An 18696-nucleotide genomic window follows, 5' to 3' on the forward strand; every position below is an offset into this window, starting at 1 on the left:
AACACCCACTGATCTGGCAGTAGTCATCTCTGCAGACCAAGGCTAACCATTATGTCCCCATCCATTCAAACCCTGAATGTTTGGGTTCGTCAAGTAGGACACCATAGTTAAATGAGACACTGGGTAGTAATATAAAAATACGAAACAAAGCATTCATGGTCCTTGGATGGCTCTAAGCACCTTCTGACAACAGCAGAACAATTCAGAAAAGCTAGACAGCCTTGTCTCGTCCAAGTCCCTTGTCTTCAACATCGACCTCCCCCCCGCATCGACATAAATACATAGGCAGACACACACAGTCACTCACTTAGACCACACACACACACACACTGCATTTTCTAGTTAACTTCTTGCTGGCTCACATTCAACCACAGATGCCGATAATATAGAGAATCCTCTTCATGACAACTGTAGATAAAAATAGAACAGAAATATTATCTCTCCTGGATGGTAATTCAAACACAAAAACAAATGTGTATGTATACAGAGTACAGTCCTCCAGTAAAAGACTGTAAAACGATTCACATCTCATAATGTGTGACAAATGTTTACCAAGAACCTCAGAACTGATGGAGATTTAGATCAACAAATACATTATCCATTAGAATTCAATAACTTTTTCACAGCACTCCTTTTGATTTGAACCAAACCTTCAATACATGTTTGCCCATTGAAGAAGTGCTCAGAAAGTGATGTTTTGGACCTGAATGCCAAGACAAAGGTGCTCAAAGTTGAGCTATTTTGCATACCATGAGACAATGTCCATCCCTGGAAAAGATATTGATATTTATTGCTAATTATTTATATAATTTAAAGCTTACAAATAGGGTTGTCAAAACATTTCATAATTCATTTTTTATAGCCTTTTTTTTGGTACTTTTTTCGTCAATTATCTAAAAATGTGTAGATGCCAATTTTTATCATATTCACATGTTGTAGCTTAGACCCTACTTTACATTATCTGAGGTTTTTGTGATGTGCCGCCATCGGTTGAGACACAACATGCTCTTGGATACAGGGTAGGTGTCATGTTTTGGCTCAAAAATATACTAAAATGGGAATAAAACTGAAATGTCAAATTTCAAACATTACCACAAAGATGGTTGGATTCAGCCACAATGTTGACTTAAACAGGAATATCTGTTGTTTTAATTATACTGTCAATCCTCCATAGGAAACCTATTGAAATCATATAAATATAGATAATAGAATAGACATGACCATTAAAGTTAACATTCAATGGTGGGTAGACCGGCGGCCATCTTTGTGATAGCAATTAGAATCTAAATTGTCAGTTAAATGGAAATGGTGTATCAGCTAAATTGCAGTGGTCTGAAAGGATAAGTCCATTCTATGAATTCTAGTTCTGTGTTTGAAATTACACCCACCCTGTATTCAAGAGCATTTTGTGTCTCAACCAATTATGTAAAGTAGGGTCTAAGCTACAACATATGCCAGGAATAGGCAGATTTTTTTTCAACACTGCAAATTGACCACAATCAAGCCCAAAAATAGATTGGATTTGAAAATAATAATAATTTCATACTTTCATTACATTGAGACACGGTCACATGTCTCTTTTTTAATTTGTGGGACTACTTGGTGAACAGATTTCCTAAATAAAATTCATTTTTAGCTGAATTCCTGGTGATGCTTGTCTCGCTTGCGGGCCGGTTTTGGCCCCTGTCCCCTGACATACAGTACCAGTCAAACGTTTGGACACACCTACTCATTTAAGGGTTTTCTTTATTTTACTATGAAGACATCAAAGGAGCTCCCACATATGCTGAACACTTGTTGGCTGCTTTTCCTTCACTCTGCGGTCCAACTCATCCCAAACCATCTCAATTGGGTTGAGGTTGTGTGATTGTGGAGGCCAGGTCATCTGATGCAGCACTCCATCACTCTCCTTCTTGGTCAAACAGCCCTTACACAGCCTGGAGGTGTGTAGGGTCGTTGTCCTGTTGAAAAACAAATGATAGTCCCACTAAGCGCAAACCAGATGGGATGGCGTATCGCTGCAGAATGCTGTAGTAGCCATGCTGGTTAAGTGTGCCTTGAATTCTAAATAAATCACAGACAGTGTCACCAGAAAAACACCCCCACACCAACACACCTCCTCCTCCATGCTTCACAGTGGGAATCACACATGCGGAGATCATCCGTTCACCTACTCTGTGTCTCACAAAGGCATGGCGGTTGGAACCAAAAATCTCAAATGTGGACTCATCAAACCGAAGGACAGATTTCCCCCGGTCTAATGTCAATTGCTCATGTTTATTGGCCCAAGCAAGTCTCTTCTTCTGATTGGTGTCCTTCAGTTTCTTTGCAGCAAGTCGACCATGAAGGCCTGACTCACGCAGTCTCCTCTGAATAGTTGATGTTGAGATGTATCTGTTACTTGAACTCTGTGAAGCATTTATTTGGGCTGCAATCTGAGGTGCAGCTAACTGTAATGAACTTATCCTCTGCAGCAGAGGTAACTCTGGGTCTTCCTTTCCTGTGGTGGTCCTCATGAGAGACAGTTTCATCATTGTGCTTGATGATTTTTGCGACTGCAATTGAACAAAATTTTAAAGTTCTTGACATTTTCCGTATTGAATGATTTTCATGTCTTAAAGTAATGATGGACTCTTGTTTCTCTTTGCTTATTTGAGCTGTTCTTGTCATAATATGGACTTGGTCTTTAACCAAATAGGGCTTTCTTCTGTATAACACCCCTACCTTGTCACAACACAATTGATTGGCTCAAATGCATTAAGAAGGAAATCAATTCCACAAATTAACTTTTAACAAGACAACCTGTTAATTTAATTGTATTTCAGGTGACTACCTCATGAAGCTAGTTGAGAGGGTGGCTACTTTGAAGAATCAAAACAATATATTGTGTTTTGTTTAACACTTTTTTGGTTACTACATGAATGCATATATGTTATAATTCTACAATGTAGAAAATAGTACAAATAAAGAACAACCCTTGAATGAGTAGGTGTGTCCATACATTTGACTGGTAGTGTATGAAATTATTAGTTTCTCGTTTATGCGTTCTTAGATAATCGACCTTAAAACGTTTTTAAAAGTATTATATTTTAATTTAAAAAAAACTTTTTTTTGCCCAAGACATTTTTAAATAGTTTGACAACCCTGTTTGCAAGCTTTTAAATTATATCAAACTCAACCGTTTATCTTTTCCAATGATGAAGACATGGATGTCTCATGGCTATACCATGAGACATCCATGTCTTCATCACTGGAAAAGATAAACGACTGAGTTGAGATATGCGAAATGGGTCAACTTGGAACACCTTTACCGGCTAAATGTTTTGGCATTCAGGTCCAAAAAGTCCCTTTCTGACCACTTCTTTCATGGGCAAAATGTATGCAAAGTTTTGTTTAAATAAAAAAGGATGCTGTTAAAAGTGATTGAATTCAAATGGATTTAACCTATACTGTTTGACAGAAACCTTTATGGACCTGAAAGCATCATTATATACCATGTTCAAACAGCAGAGACTTAAATCAATAGACACTTTGGCACTGTTGTAAAGCCAAAGAGCACAATCCCTATCGATGGAGACCATAATGCTACCTTAAGAATAAACATTCTAAACCATCTGATGTTAGCTACACCAGAGACAAAGCACAGTCAGCAACCTGAGCTGGGCTACACCAAGTATCACAACACTAGTGGGTTACAAGCCAATTACTTACAGACCACAGTTCACAGTCTTTTAAAAGCATCTCGGGAAATCAGGATTGTCAGAGAACTAGGAATGTATGTGTTGCACAAGACATGAGTACATATTTAGTGTGAAAACCATGGCTAAAAGGTCAGTAGGTTAAGGCTGTCAAAAGTATCCAAGACATATCTGCACCAGCTGCCATTTCAGAGCAACAAAGCAAGTCAACAACACAGCAGTAGCAGCACTGAATCAGTAGCAAACACAACAACATAGCATGATTAGGCTATCATTAGGATTATGGTTGTTATTATTACTTTTTATTTAATTTTTCATCAACATCATCATAATTTGTCAGTTGTTATTTTGGCATCATCAACCAGCTAACAAGATACTTGGAATTCAAAGTTCTCACCAACTGAAATTGGTGAAGGCTCAGATCTGACTGTCCGGGGAATTCCAAGCAGAAGGGCCCCTGAAAGGCAAAGACGGACGTTCCCGAGTCACACAATTATATCAGCTCACACACACATCATCCTAGCCTACCAGGAACATGAATGTAAAGCAGTGTGTTTTCACTTCCCAAAAGAAATAGGCCTAATGCTTTTTTTCACTAGCTAGGCTATTCATTTATTTAACCTTCTATTTCCTTTCCTTATGGCTACCTCAGCTTTCTCCAGGGTGCCATGCCTATCCGTATACACACACATTACACAGAGAATATGAGAACATGGGTTGGCTTTGGGTTGGTTACATGGCAGTTATACTGTTATACACTGGAGTTTCTCAGCTGTTCTCGCTGCTGGTTCAAAGACATCGCCTTCTTTGGCTCTTAAGTAAATGCAGCTTGCACTAGGGTGAACATGGGGAGATGTATTCCTGTATTCCTGTGCATTAGGTAGGTGTGCAGCTATCATGTTTTACATCACTCTAAAATCAGGAGGGGAAGGGCATGGAAAGAAAGAGGGAGGAAAAAAGAGGAAAAGGGAAAAGAAACAGAGAAGGAGATGAAGAGTTCATGTATCATTTTACAAAAAAACTCACATACACAATCATTCAGACACAAACACACAGACCCCCAAAAACTACTGAACCACATAAGTTAGTTATGACAAAGTGTTTTCACCATATACAGTACTGAAACCTCACACATAACGTTACTGTACTGTACAGGTTAACCTACTCGGCACAAAAGTCAATAAGTCTTGTGTGCTTGACCCTATGACTGCTTGACCCTGTGGGAGACAGATTTCTCACAACAGGATTACAGTATATACAGTGGTTATCGGTGTGACTGCTTGCACGCACACAAACACAGTCTAGATCTGCCCATTACCCAGGGTGGCCTAAGTCTACAGGGGTTAGGCTACATAGTGGCTAAATACCACCCAAAGGTAAAAAGGACAAATGATCTCTCAACTATTCATGTGCGTATAAAAGCCGCTATTCACATTTCTTCCTGCAATCAGATGACAACTAATGGTGGCGTGCGCTAGGCCTAGAGTGCATTCCTGAGGAAAAAATATTGAACAATAAAGGAAAAGGTACAACAAAATAGGCCACGCACTATTACAGGTCAGAATCTGGATGGAATTTTTCCTCTATAAATCCCTATAAATTCCACTATCGCTTGCTCAGTCATTCCTTTGTTGGCTGCTCAGCAGACACTGACTGTCATTGGGAAGTCTGTAAACAACTGGACATTCAGTGTTGTAGAGAAACAAGGACTTTGTCTAGATTGGGTTTCACTGAGTGAAACAGCAAACCCCTATTACCCACTCTTGTCACAGTTCCCATGATTGACACACGTCTCAGCTGGTCTCACATTTGGCACCCAAGATGGTCATGATGTCAGCATGACAGTGCAACGTCTGGTTTGAGACAATGGACAGGGCCAAGGCCTGTTGGGTGGCAAGAAGAGGCACAAAGCCCCCTGTCTAAGGGTGAGGCCATGTCTCCTACCAACAGAAGAGCTGAAGGGGCTCTGGTCTAGAGCACTACTGCCATAACAACAGACAGCATTGCATTCTTCTGTGATAATGCTACCACTGACTTTGCTCAGTCTACCCAGAGCTTGCAGACTGAAGTAAGGATGATTATCTGAGCAAGGTAGAGGAACAGAGAGAGAGCGAGGGGGAGAAGGAGAGAGACAGAGGGAAAGAGAGAGGTCTCCCCTCGTAAACAGTGAGGGCAGTGTGTCTCCAGTCTGTGACCCTGGGGGCGCTCATTAACAGTGAGGCCAGGCTCTCCCACCAGGGCTTCCAACCCACAGAGCTATTGTCTGTACAGCCCAGGTGGACTGCAATTCATAGGGAGGAGACTTGTCTTTATTTAACGTTTCTCAACATACAAAGATGTACGTGGAGTGGACAAGAGACCACTGGCCATGTCTTTTCTAAGGATGACCGGCCAAGCTGTTTAGCCACAGTGGGGGACTGAGAAGTCATTGTGGGCATTTCCTGAACAAATCTATTCTTTTTCAAAAAATTGGGAAGGAGACTTAATTTCAAGCCAACTCCCACTTCCATTTCGTAGCTCTTGTTCTAGTGCACTTTTCTATGGAGAGACAAATTGGCCTAAAACGTGAAAGCCAAGTGTTCATTGGTTCAGGTGGGAGGTCTTGCCACACATAGATGTAATGGTCAGATTCCATCACTTACTCAACGCTCATTATCATACACTTGGAGTAGGCACACAACAGGACACTATACTCCCTCAATTTTCATTCTTCACTGCTCCTGACACACACACACGGATACACTACACTGAGGCCTGGTTGGGAAATGGTTAACACTCCAGCCATCCCCTGCTGCCAGTGAAAGCCCAGAAAACAATGGAGACATTGTCCAGCCTGAACAGACTCTGAGGAAAGGACTAGTGTGGTGTGGAGTGTGTGTGTATGTGTATTTGTTTGTGTGTGTGTATGCGCACACTCTCTCGCTCTCAAGCATATTTCTGCCCCAGTTCCCAGCATGTCAATTTAAGAAACATTGTCAAAAATGTTTGACTTGCACCACAATAGTAACGCTAAAGTGGCATCTAATTTAGGTTATTCATCACTTAACCCACGGTTGGGCAGAAATTATGGCTCGAGGGCCACATTGGGATTTCAAAATTCTGAACTGATTTGTTCATCAAAAGCTATTTGCGGGCCAGAAGAAGAACAGTTATTTGAAAATGTAAAGGTCCAGTATAATTACTACATACATTCTATCTAGTTTTAGACCTCAAGAGTGGCCTGGAGTCCCCCCCCCAAAAAAAAAAAACTGACAGCCTACCATTTACATTGTCCGATGACTGAGTTAGACGATGACTCAATATTTTAAAGCCAACAACAAGTGACGTACCCTTTCTTACATTCCCTTATACAATTCTTGCCTTACAGAGTTGAAATGTAAAGTACTTTTCTCAACTTGAATGTGTAAAGAAATGGCATGACCAGAACACCACCATGTTATGCTACTGGGACACAGCTATGTCCTGCTTGAGTAGCAGCAGTTGCCAGCTGTGATGTGGGGGCACACACACACGAAACAGATCCCGTAACAAATCAAAAATCTGTCACGTGGCTCAAAACAAATCCTATTTCGAGCACCTCTAAGCTACTAGGAAAATGGCATAATACATCAGTCGATGTAGGCCTACTGTATTTGGTGCACCAACAATTTAACAAGAAAGGATAACCTTCATTTTTTTTTTTTTATAGATGACTGTCAACTCATTGTGTTTTGAGAATTGACTGTGTTAATGTGTGTATGAAAATGAGTCAAATGAAGATACTGTAGCATACAACTCTACGAACTGAGTGCTATTCAATACAAAATTCTCTCAGACTGTTGACTATGTGAAGCACAAGACAAAAATGTCTCTCCCTGGGTTTCTTTCTGAAAAAAATACACATCAATAGACATAAATAAATAATAACTTTCAGCCAATGGTCTAAAAGTTCAGCGGCAGCGGTTTGGAGGCTGCCCCGCGGCGCGGTCAGACACATCAAAGGGCCAGGCGTGCCCCCTTTGCGGGCATGGAGGAGAGGGGCACGCCCTCGTAACGACAAGCCCCTGTGAGGTCACTTCCTCCTTTCCCTTCATGACCCTCAAGAGTTCCACCTACTTCTGCCCCTGAAACTGACCTATCCATAGAGTCTACACAAGACAGTATGTTTTTGTTTGATTCTATGTCTATCTGTCCATCAGTCTTTGTCCTTCTCCATATCTCATTGCTCAATTTAGCATTTGTATGTATGTCTCAAACTTGATATTTTTGTCTTATTTAGTATTTCACTCTCTCTGACTTTCTGAAGTTGCTGAAGGGTCACTTAAACTTTGGATCGCTCTCTCCATATCGCTGGTGCCTATCGGCTGGTTTTTATCGCTACGTTGCAGATGGCACATTTCAAGCCAAAGATCAGTCAATGTGCCCAGGTGTTTTTCCCATTTGAAAGCAAAAAGAAACGACTGTTTACGACCACATTTTTCTATAAAGGGATTACGTAAAGTGGGGATCATCGACTAGATTCAGCCAAAGGTCGAGTTGTAGAATGAAAATTGACCGCAAGAAGCCCAAACAGATACAGTGAAAAAAAGTATTTGATCCCCTGCTGATTTTGTACGTTTGCCCACTGACATAGAAATGATCAGTCTACAATTTGAATGGTAGGTTTATTTGAACAGTGAGAGATAGAATAACAACAAAAAAATCCAGGGAAACACATGTCAAAAATGTTATAAATTGAATTGCATTTTAATGAGGGAAATAAGTATTTGACCCCTCTGCAAAACATGACTTAGTACTTGGTGGCAAAACCCTTGTTTGCAATCCCAGAGGTCAGACGTTTCTTGTAGCTGGCCACCAGGTTTACACACATCTCAGGAGGGATTTTGTCCCATTCCTCTTTGCAGATCTTCTCCAAGTCATTAAGGTTGAGGCTGAGGTTTGGCAACTCGAACCTTCAGCTCCCTCCACAGATTTTCTATGGGATTAAGGTCTGGAGACTGGCTAGGCCACTCCAGGACCTTAATGTGCTTCTTCTTGAGCCACTCCTTTGTTGCCTTGGCTGTGTGTTTTGGGTCATTGTCATGCTGGAATAACCATCCACGACCCATTTTCAATGCCCTGGCTGAGGGAAGGAGGTTCTCACCCAAGATTTGACGGTACATGGCCCCGTCCATCGTCCCTTTGATGCGGTGAAGTTGTCCTGTCCCCTTAGCAGAAAAACACCCCCAAAGCATAATGTTTCCACTTCCATATTTGACGGTGGGGATGGTGTTCTTGGGGTCATAGGCAGCATTCCTCCTCCTCCAAACATGGCGAGTTGAGTTGATGCTAAAGAGCTCCATTTTGGTTTCATCTGACCACAACACTTTCACCCAGTTGTCCTCTGAATCATTCAGATGTTTATTTGCAAACTTCAGACGGGCATGTATATGTGCTTTCTTGAGCAGGGGGACCTTGCGGGCGCTGCAGGATTTCAGTCCTTCACGGCGTAGTGTGTTACAGCTGGGGTCCCAGCTGCCTTGAGATCATTGACAAGATCCTCCCGTGTAGTTCTGGGCTGATTCTTCACCGTTCTCATGATCATTGCAACCCCACAAGGTGAGAGTTTGGAATCTGATTGATTGATTGCTTCTGTGGACAGGTGTCTTTTATACAGGTAACAAGATGAGATTATGAGCACTCCCTTTAAGAGTGTGCTCCTAATCTCAGTTCGTTACCTGTATAAAAGACACCTGGGAGCCAGAAATCTTTCTGATTGAGAGGGGGTCAAATAATTATTTCCCTCATTAAAATGCAAATCAATTCATAACATTTTTGAGATGCGTTTTTCTGTATTTTTTTGTTGTTATTCTGTCTCTCACTGTTCAAATAAACCTAGCATTAAAATGATAGATGGATCATTTCTTTGTCAGTGGGCAAATGTACAAAATCAGCAGGGGATCAAATACTTTTTCCCCTCACTGTATGATATTTGACTAAAACATACTAATTTCAAACCTTGCTTACATTTGTATACAATCACATATACAAGTAACTGCCAAAATAATGGAAACACTTGAGTAAATGAGGGATACAGTATTGTATATTGAAAGCAGGTGCTTCCACACAGGTGTGGTTCCTGAGTTAATTAAGCAATTAACATCCCATCATGCTTAGGGTCATGTATAAAAATGCTGGGCAGGTTATTATTTTGGTCATTATTTTGGCTACAATGCCCCCATCCATAGGGCACGAGTAGTCACTGAATCGTTTGATGAGCATGAGAACGATGTAAACCATATGCCATGGTCGTCTCAGTCAACAAGATCTCAATCTTAACACTTATGGGAGATTCTGGAGCGTCGCCTGAAACAGCGTTTTCCACCACCATCAACAAAACACCAAATTATGGAATTTCCAGTGGAAGAATGGTGTCGCATCCCTCCTCCAGTAGAGTTCCAGACACTTGTAGAATCTATGCCAAGGTGCATTGAAGCTGTTCTGGCCATGGTGGCCCAACGCCCCATTAAGACACTTTATGTTGGTGTTTCCTTTATTTTGGATTTGGCAGTTACCTGTATCTCTATTATGCTTGGGAATACTTTGGAACAGATTTCCAAAATTCAAATCACTTGGAGTTGATTTGTTGGTGGTTTTACAGTATTTTATGTCCAACAATAATAATAATATTTATTTATTTTTACTTTGAATGGCTGATGTAAAGGAACATATAAACCAGTGGCATTGAAACTTTTTCACCTGGGACCCCATTTCTTCCCGCAAGAATTTCTGTGGACAATTTTTTTTTGCAAGAATTTCTCATGACCCCAACCAACCAAATCCAAATCTAATGACAACCATAAAACACATTTTTCTAATAAAACTTCCCTCATTTGGAGATAAATGGAGGAGGGCAGGAGGGCAGGAGGGAGAAGACAATACAAGCTTCATCTCACATTCAATTTGATCACATACACTAACAGCAAGTGCATTCAGGTGCAGCAACACCTCTGATCTTACAAACTCTCGCGTTTTTTATCAAACAAATAAATATATAAACAATGAAGATAGACGCGTTTTCTGGAGTAACAAGATGCTATGCATTCTGACTACAAAGCATTTTAACTGTAACCGTGTTTTGGATGTCAAACTAAAGCCCACGGTACGAAGGAGCAATGGAACGAAGGAGCAATGGAAGATATGAGGTGATAAGTATTTAAAGCCATATGACTCATGGAGGAATAAAAACTGAAGCATTTACCTGCAGCTTAACTGCCTCCTACCAGCTTAATGATTTCAGAGGAAATGGTGTCTCTTAAAATAACCACGCAAGTTGGGCCTCCTGAACTTTACGGTATAAAAATAACACTGGCGTCGCTCTGAGGATAAGGAGGGCCTGTCCTACTGAGTTTGCTTGTTGTGTTCGTTAGAGCACTGTCATCGCCATCTCTTTGTCTTAAGCATAACTTTTGACAGGGTTTCTGCTTTAAAAAACAGACTATTTTAAGCTGTACTTAGAGAAAATAGGCAAAAGACCAAGAGGGCTGGTTTTCCAACTTTTTCTTACTGTTGAACTGGAAACCATTGATGATAGTATTTTTTTATTGTAGCTCATAAAAACTAGCTCTACTTATCAAATACCAACAGTGACTCATGTGGAGACAGTTCCTTAACATCGTTTAAGCCACTAATTATTCACATCCTTGTGTAAAACACATGACCTAAACAAATAGTGACTACACATATTCGCTCCATGGGTCAACACGGGGTCAGCTCTGTGGTTAAGTCTAAATCAATCAGACACTCATATGCACAATGGGTCTATAGTGTAGCCCTAACTAAGTGCATGTCCAATATTATGCCATAGAGACCATGTATGAACTTTAACGTTGGCAATACCTCAACTATCCTAATTACAACTCTAGAAACAATGCTTACCCACCATGGCAATACTGGCTCACTTTTAGTCATCTTACTGACACCAACTTTATTCCACACCTTTTTATATTCTTCACTATATACCACTTTTACATTGGCCAAACATGGACAAATCTGTTAATAATAGAGAACTAGCTTTTAAAATATTGACATGGTCCCTATTAGACTATCACTGTCCAGTCACGTAGCCAGCCCGGACGCAGGGCGGTCATGCTCTTTGGAAAGTGAACCGTGTTGGTTAGTTAACAATATGGCTATAGCTCTTCCTTACTGTGCTCATAAAGTCAGAAGAGTATCCATCTGCAAACTCTACTGTACAGCAAGCACTGGGTTGGGCCTTGTGTCGCCACACACACTGCGTCGGGAGCGGCGTGGCCGTTCAAAGAGCAATGGCCATCTGCCACTACAGCTGCCAGCTTATCCCTTTCACAGAGTGAGCTTTCCCTTACAATTGGCTTTACGCAATCAATACAGTCAATATAATGCTTATAATAGGGTTGGGCTCAATTCAGGCTCAATAAGGCAGTCAACTCAGGAAGTGATTCGAATTTAACATTCAGAAATTTTTTCAGTTTATTGAAGTCAAAATAAATGCAATTTTTTTTTGATTATTGAATTGTAATTTTTGTTTACTTCCTGATTTGACTGCCTTCAATTTGAATTGATCCCAACCCTGGTCTCTAGGTATTTCAGTTAGTCACTGACATCCATTCAACAGATTTTGTGTTAGAAAAAGAGGGTATACAGAGGTATACAATACAGGATACAGGAGAAGGGTTGTATTTCTGTTTTAGGGGCAAAAGGAGGTAGGGAAATGTAAAGGAATAAAGAGGGGGTTACTTACAACAATGTGTGCTGGTGACGGGGACCGGGCATCTTTAAGTGCTTGTCTACTTTGAAGACTTCCGTGGTTAACATCTAGCAAAGGCCATTTCATCTGTAGGTACTGTATGGTGAGAAAGAAACAAAATGGACAACAAAATAAATACATGTTACCAATGCATAATGTTAAAAACCAAAACATTAACATAAAGGAATCAACATTCTAAATGTGATCACATGATTTAGAAAGTAAAAACAAACTCAAAAGCAAGCAGATGGGGATCCCAAAGCGGGTGACACACATGGTGGGTTTTGCCTCATAACATTATGTTTTCGGTGTCATATTAGTCAGAAAAAACTACTACAGTAGATTGAAAACATTTATTACAGATATGTTACATAAACATTAAAAAAGAGAACTACATGTCCTAGTAGTTTGAACGGGATACAGTAGTTGTGTCATCCATTCAAGAATTAGAACCGTTCCAAATCTTAGGTAAGCTAAATCACTGCTTATATGCCTGAGAAGGCTACTGTAAGTGGATTATGGGTTTAGAATGATTTGATGCCATAAATGTGACCACTCTGAGATTCCAGGTGACTTGAATGACTTTTATTGGTCAGCCTCATAAAACCGTGCACTGTGGATCCACTGGCCGCTATTATGGGTCTGAATCCACCTAGTGACTGTCCCAGTGAATGATTGACTTGGCTTTATTAGGCCTGAGTGACACATACACAGAGAGCGAGATTGCGAGAGCTAGAGAGCTAGAGAGAGAGAGAGAGAGAGAGAGAGAGAGAGAGAGAGAGAGAGAGGAGAGGGGTGGGGGTGAGAGAGCGAGAACGGGAGAGAAAGAGGGGGAGCGAGAGAGCATGAGATGAAGAGAGAGAGAGAGAGACTTACACGAGACATAGAGCATTTCTCATAAATTGGGTAGAGCCCTTTAAATCAGATGACATGCCAATTGCTTTGGCGACATAGTCTACCATATTTAGTTTCCTGACGAGGAAGGAAGGAGGAGGAAGAACAGTTGCTCTGAATTATGAGCTAAGCCATCAGGGAGAGCAAAGTCTAAACCACTGTAAGACAAACTTTACAGGGGCAAGACCATCATAAAGAAGAAGCCTAGCATCTTAAGTATTGTGACCAATATCTTCCTTGTCAACAGGTCATATTGACAAAAAGTACCTTCAAAGGATTCAAGGATACTCATATAATGCAATAACATTATAATGCAAAGCATAATTTCCCCCCGCTCATTCCACAACCCACAGCTAAATGCTTTCCCTTCCAGAGATCTATTTGCTGTGCCTGCCCTTTGCTATAGCTAAAGCTCCTACTCCATTCTGACCCAGTGATCCTAGGGGATGACCCTGCTATCGGCTGTGACATAGTCTCCCTAACAAATGTCAAGGCCACCTAGTCGGAAGGGGTACAAACTGAGGTCACCTCAGCTGCCTGCGCTCAGAGAGGGCCCCCAACATTAGTTAAGTTACTGGGGGGTCAACAGGGTGAAACAGGCACTTAATGTACAGTGTGAAAAATAGAACTACTAAATATCAAAGCAGGGCACACTGTGTAAGACCTTTCCATACCACTTACGGCAAGCGAGTACATTCAAATAGGTAAGCAAACAATATGTCCAACAGTGACAGGAGTTCCCTGAATTTGCAGGTAGGGCAAATAGTAGTGCACACACTGATGGGAATGCGGACAGTCCAAATATTGAGGGCAAAATACACTGTCACAAAGAACTATAAAACCCTGTACAGTTGATGTACATGTAACATGAACAACAACTAAATATACACAGGGAGAGCAACAGAAAACGAGATCAACAAGGTCAGATAGGAAAACAGACTCCAAGCCAATAAGAAAAAATTAAGAGAGGAAAGAGAAAAAGGAGAGTGAAAGAAATATGGGGTCATTAGTAGAGCCGGGACGATCATTAGTATCATGGCAAGGAAACAAAACACAAAGCAGATTTAACTTCTTAAGGAAAACAGCCCTAATGTTGGAAACAAACATCACTATGTGTCATCCAGAGTCACATTTATTTATTTATTTATTTATAGCACATACATACAACAGGTTTTTAAAGGACCAAAGAGTTTGGTCTGCATCGTGTTTTCACTTTTGCCTTAGATTTTTTTTTTTACAATACTGGTATCGTCACAGCCCTAGTCATTAGAGTTGGCTAGTAGAAACACAAGAGGGTTACGGACTTGTTTCTTAACCTTGAGACCACAGGCACTGCTCTCTCTAGCGTCAAGGCCGGTGCATCCATAAAGTATGCCGCCTCATAGCACACTGGGTCCCCCCCAAAGGAAAATTCTGACAAGTCAAGTTGGCCTTGTATCTTGGCCTCTGATGCAATCGGAACATCAACCGCTGGGCTAGCTAGGATTCTGGCCAAAGAACTCATCCAGAGCTAGAATTGGAATGTTGTCATTCCATCTACGTCTGTGTTCCTATCCTTATCCTCTAAATAAAACAATCACAATGGCCCTCCTGCTGCCCTGATATCCGATGACAACACCTTTCTTGTAGCCTATTCAACTACCTAATCAGAGCAAGTCTCTGTCCTCTAAGTATGGGCCTGTGCTAGAAGAAATCTGTACACTTCTACACTGTTGCTGTGAGCATCTGCCTGTCTGTGGTTGTTACTGCATCAGCAAGAGTTTGTGTTTGCGAGCATGTGGCACGTGTGTATTTGTGTGTGTGCTTGTGTGTGTGTCACGACCTTTCCTGAGACCGTGGCTAAATCAGTGGTAATTAGCGGAGAGTTCACCACGGGGTGCATTGCTGTGGCTTGTGCTGGAGGGAGTTATTGACTCCCGTCCTCTGGCTGGCCCCACAACCACTCATTTATGACCCCCACAAGGCTTTCACTGCAACTGTCTTTGTTTGTGTTTGTTTGTGCGTCGAAGGGTGGAAAGTACGACTTGTAAAGCTCCAGTGTTGTTGTCTTGTGATTTTTACAGACCACCCATATTGGGTATCAATTGCCCTGAAGGGGGGTGGAGTGTTGAGAGTGATGGTACCACTGTTATCTATGAGGTAACTCAAGACTATACTGGTGCAAGAGGGGCTGGTGGATGGCAGGTTACAAATTCTGATTCCAGTCATGGGAAGGTCTTATCATATACTAGACTTGCCAAATTATTGTCCAAGTTGAGCACACAGATGCACACAAATATTCAGACACAACCGCAGGGAGGCCTTCAGTGAGGGGACAACCCTTAAGCCTCTGTCTTGAGGTGGTGGGTGAAAGGTGACACTCCAGAGTGTGGCGCTGAAGCGGAGAGAGGAAGAGAGCACATGCCCTAACAGGCGGCTCCACTTCAGCCTGCTATTGCAAATGCTCTCACACGCTAATCCCTCCTGTAGGTTTTACAAGCATGCCAAGGAGAACGGAGCCCCGGGGAGTGCCAAGCTTTCCGACCCCACCTCCACCTCCTCCCCATTTTACCCTCCTCCTTCCCTCCAACTCCTACTGACGGATGCGTCGCCTGGGTTTGAGTAGGCCGTGACCCCTGACCCCTCTTGGCCGCCCGGCTCCTCCTCCTCCCACCCATAAAAAACTATCCCACTATTAGGGCCACCTTGGTAACTCAAGAGCCATTCCAATGTGACAAATTGCTTCGGCATTCCAGGATAACTCTCTCGCCCCCACCTCTTCTTCCTCCCTTTACCCCCATCCCCCATCTCTCGCCCCTAAGAGCCACCCAGAGTACACACTGTACATCAGGGGCTTCCCCCTTCCCTCCCTCTCGCTCCCCCTCTAACCCTCTGCCCCTCCTCGCCTCACCGGGCCCCACAATGGGAGCTGAATGACTCAATTGTCTCTGATGAAGTAAAAGACAAGGGAGTCCTCTAAATCCTTACAGAGGGATGAACTCTCCCTCTCTCGCCTGGAGATTTCCCATAGTGACAAGCAAACTGGCTAGAAAGGGGGTGAGAGTGAATGATAGAGGGAAAGAGGGTGGTCTTAAAAAATAGCCCCAAGCCCCCACATTTCACTACCAAGGTCCAACTGCTGGACTGTCTGCTTGCCATATTTGAGTGACTGATGCAAAAGTTCAGCTTGGCATGGTATGAGCTGCTGAATGTGACCCAGACACACTAACTTTCATCACAATGCAAAGAAGCTGAGGCTAACCCAGTGCCATCCGTTATACAGAAGGACACAGAGGGAGACAACAGAGTGCATTGTGAGTGCTCACACATCATCCTCACATGTCCACACCATAAGTTGGGTGATAGAACTGAATATTTGATTTGGAATATGAGAGGACTCTTATTTCAAATATATAACAAATAGACTACAAGAACATTTTAACCTGAAATAGTTTGATACATATGTCATTGACACTAGTCTAACGCATAATGTTACTAAAGCACTCCCAAAATGTATTTATTGAAAAATAAGCTAAGCAAATAAAATCCATTAAAATATTCTGATGCACAATTATTAGCTATAAACTATGTATACTGAGTCAGCTACCCTAAATTCTGGTGGTGGTCAATGCTGTGAAAGCTGTTCTTGTTGAAACCCCATCTGACGTGTTTATTACAAGCAACCCGAGCCTCGGCACATACCGACTTGTTCATATTGTTTTGGATTAACAGCAGACAAATAGGGCTCCTAACGTGCCAAAGTGGCTCGGAACCCCGGGAATATTCCCAGCGGGACTGCGAGAGAGGATGAAGTGAATCTCGGTCTCAGGCCGAACGGGGTCCAGAGGCATTCCTGCCACATACACAATGTTAGGGGGAGATCGACGGAAGAGAGAGAGAGCGGGAAAGAGGGGCGAGCAGCTCGGATTTACAGCCAACATATGGAGCCTGGGTCTTGCTCTGGAGACCTCGGCAGATCCCCGGCCCATCTGTGGCCGTGTGGGCTGCTGCCTCATAGTGTAGCCATGACACAGCCACCACCATCCAGACATACAGTAGTAGCAGTGGGCGTGTACCACACACATTGACATGTAGGCTACAAGGAGCAACACATGTGCATTCACACAGTGACACATGCATGTACACATACACTCAAATAAAAAATATAAAAAATAAATGGTTAATGCTTTGAAAACAACAGGTTTTAGACTAACAATGAAATGCTTACTTACGGGTTATTTTCCAACAATGCAGAGTTAAAGATAATGATAAAGCTACCTGATTCATGCACAAAGAGACACACATGTTCACCGCACACACACACACACACACACACATTACTGAAAACATGCTCACACACAGGAACACACTGTGGCTAACTGTTCATCATGTTCAATGACACCCTGGGGACAGGGGCCCGGGATCAGAATAACAGCTTGCAGATTACACCAAATCAAACAACAAATTTAAAAGAGCTTTATTTGTGTTTGCTGTGCCCAAAACAAGTGAGAGACCGAATCGAAACAGAGTAAATCCCACTATCCCAGTGCCCCAGTGTCAAGTCCTATTGGGGTTGAGTTAGACTAAAAGTCTGAGAAAGAGTATTGTTTAGTTAACTTCATGTTCTTCTAAGGACAGCTGCTACATTCAAATAATACTTGAAAATGATGGCAAATGTGTTTCCTTCTTGACATTTGTGGGTTCCTTTGTCTAGGCCACAGGTGCAGGGGTTAAACATACACCCAATTGTTGGGGCGGGAACAGTAATTTTCTGTAATTGGGGGGGATAATGCAATCCAGATCCTTTGAAATCCCCCAGGTCAAAAGAGAGACCTTTTCCCAATCTATAGGATACACCACACATTTGAGAAGGAAGAAGAGCGATATAAGCAGGCAGAAAGTGAGGGGAGTAGAGGGAAGAAAGTCCAACCAAAACTGAGAGAAGGTTAGTCGACGAGAGAGGGCTCTTCATGACTGATTTAGTTCTTCTAATACACATTTTATGAGTAAATAAAAAAAGTCCCACCAGCTCTGATAGCCAGAGGCGTTTTGCAAGCAGGAAAATAAAAGTGGAATGTGGGAAGGCCTGGGGTTTGTGTGCCCTGGGGCGGGGAAAGGGGTCCGCTGGGCCTGTATTTACTCCAAAGCCCGAACCGTTAGGGGATTCCACAAGGCCCTGACAGCGCGGGGCCGTCGACCCACTCCAACCCCCCCACCCCCCTTCTCGCGCAAGATAAACTCAACCTGACACTTTTATATGGACGTTTTTTTAGGCCCCCGGTCCCGCCTCCTGCATCCTCTAAACATATTCTACGGACTGTCTGAAAACAACGTGGCCAAAGCCAAGATGGTTTCAAAAGAGTTTGAGACATTGTACTC

At 42.3% G+C, this 18696-nt stretch overlaps 1 protein-coding gene across 30 annotated transcripts in view; it reads right to left on the minus strand.

The window, feature by feature from the left end:
- Positions 1–18696, minus strand: part of LOC112224184 (transcription factor 7-like 2) — a 97134-nt gene that overhangs the window by 51392 nt on the left and 27046 nt on the right. For 22 of the 30 annotated variants that reach the window (XM_024387558.2, XM_024387567.2, XM_024387557.2 and 19 more), the window contains exons 4-5: positions 12439–12540; positions 4096–4155 (exon numbers count right to left, since the gene is read on the minus strand). In XM_024387558.2, the coding sequence (XP_024243326.2) occupies positions 4096–4155; positions 12439–12540 (162 nt within the window). The remainder of the gene's footprint in view (positions 1–4095; positions 4156–12438; positions 12541–18696) is intronic. The other 8 variants (XM_024387565.2, XM_024387571.2, XM_024387572.2 and 5 more) reach the window with 1 other exon arrangement.

The sequence above is a fragment of the Oncorhynchus tshawytscha genome, linkage group LG25 (assembly GCF_018296145.1).
Source record: "Oncorhynchus tshawytscha isolate Ot180627B linkage group LG25, Otsh_v2.0, whole genome shotgun sequence".
NCBI classification, from domain to species: Eukaryota; Metazoa; Chordata; class Actinopteri; order Salmoniformes; family Salmonidae; genus Oncorhynchus; species Oncorhynchus tshawytscha.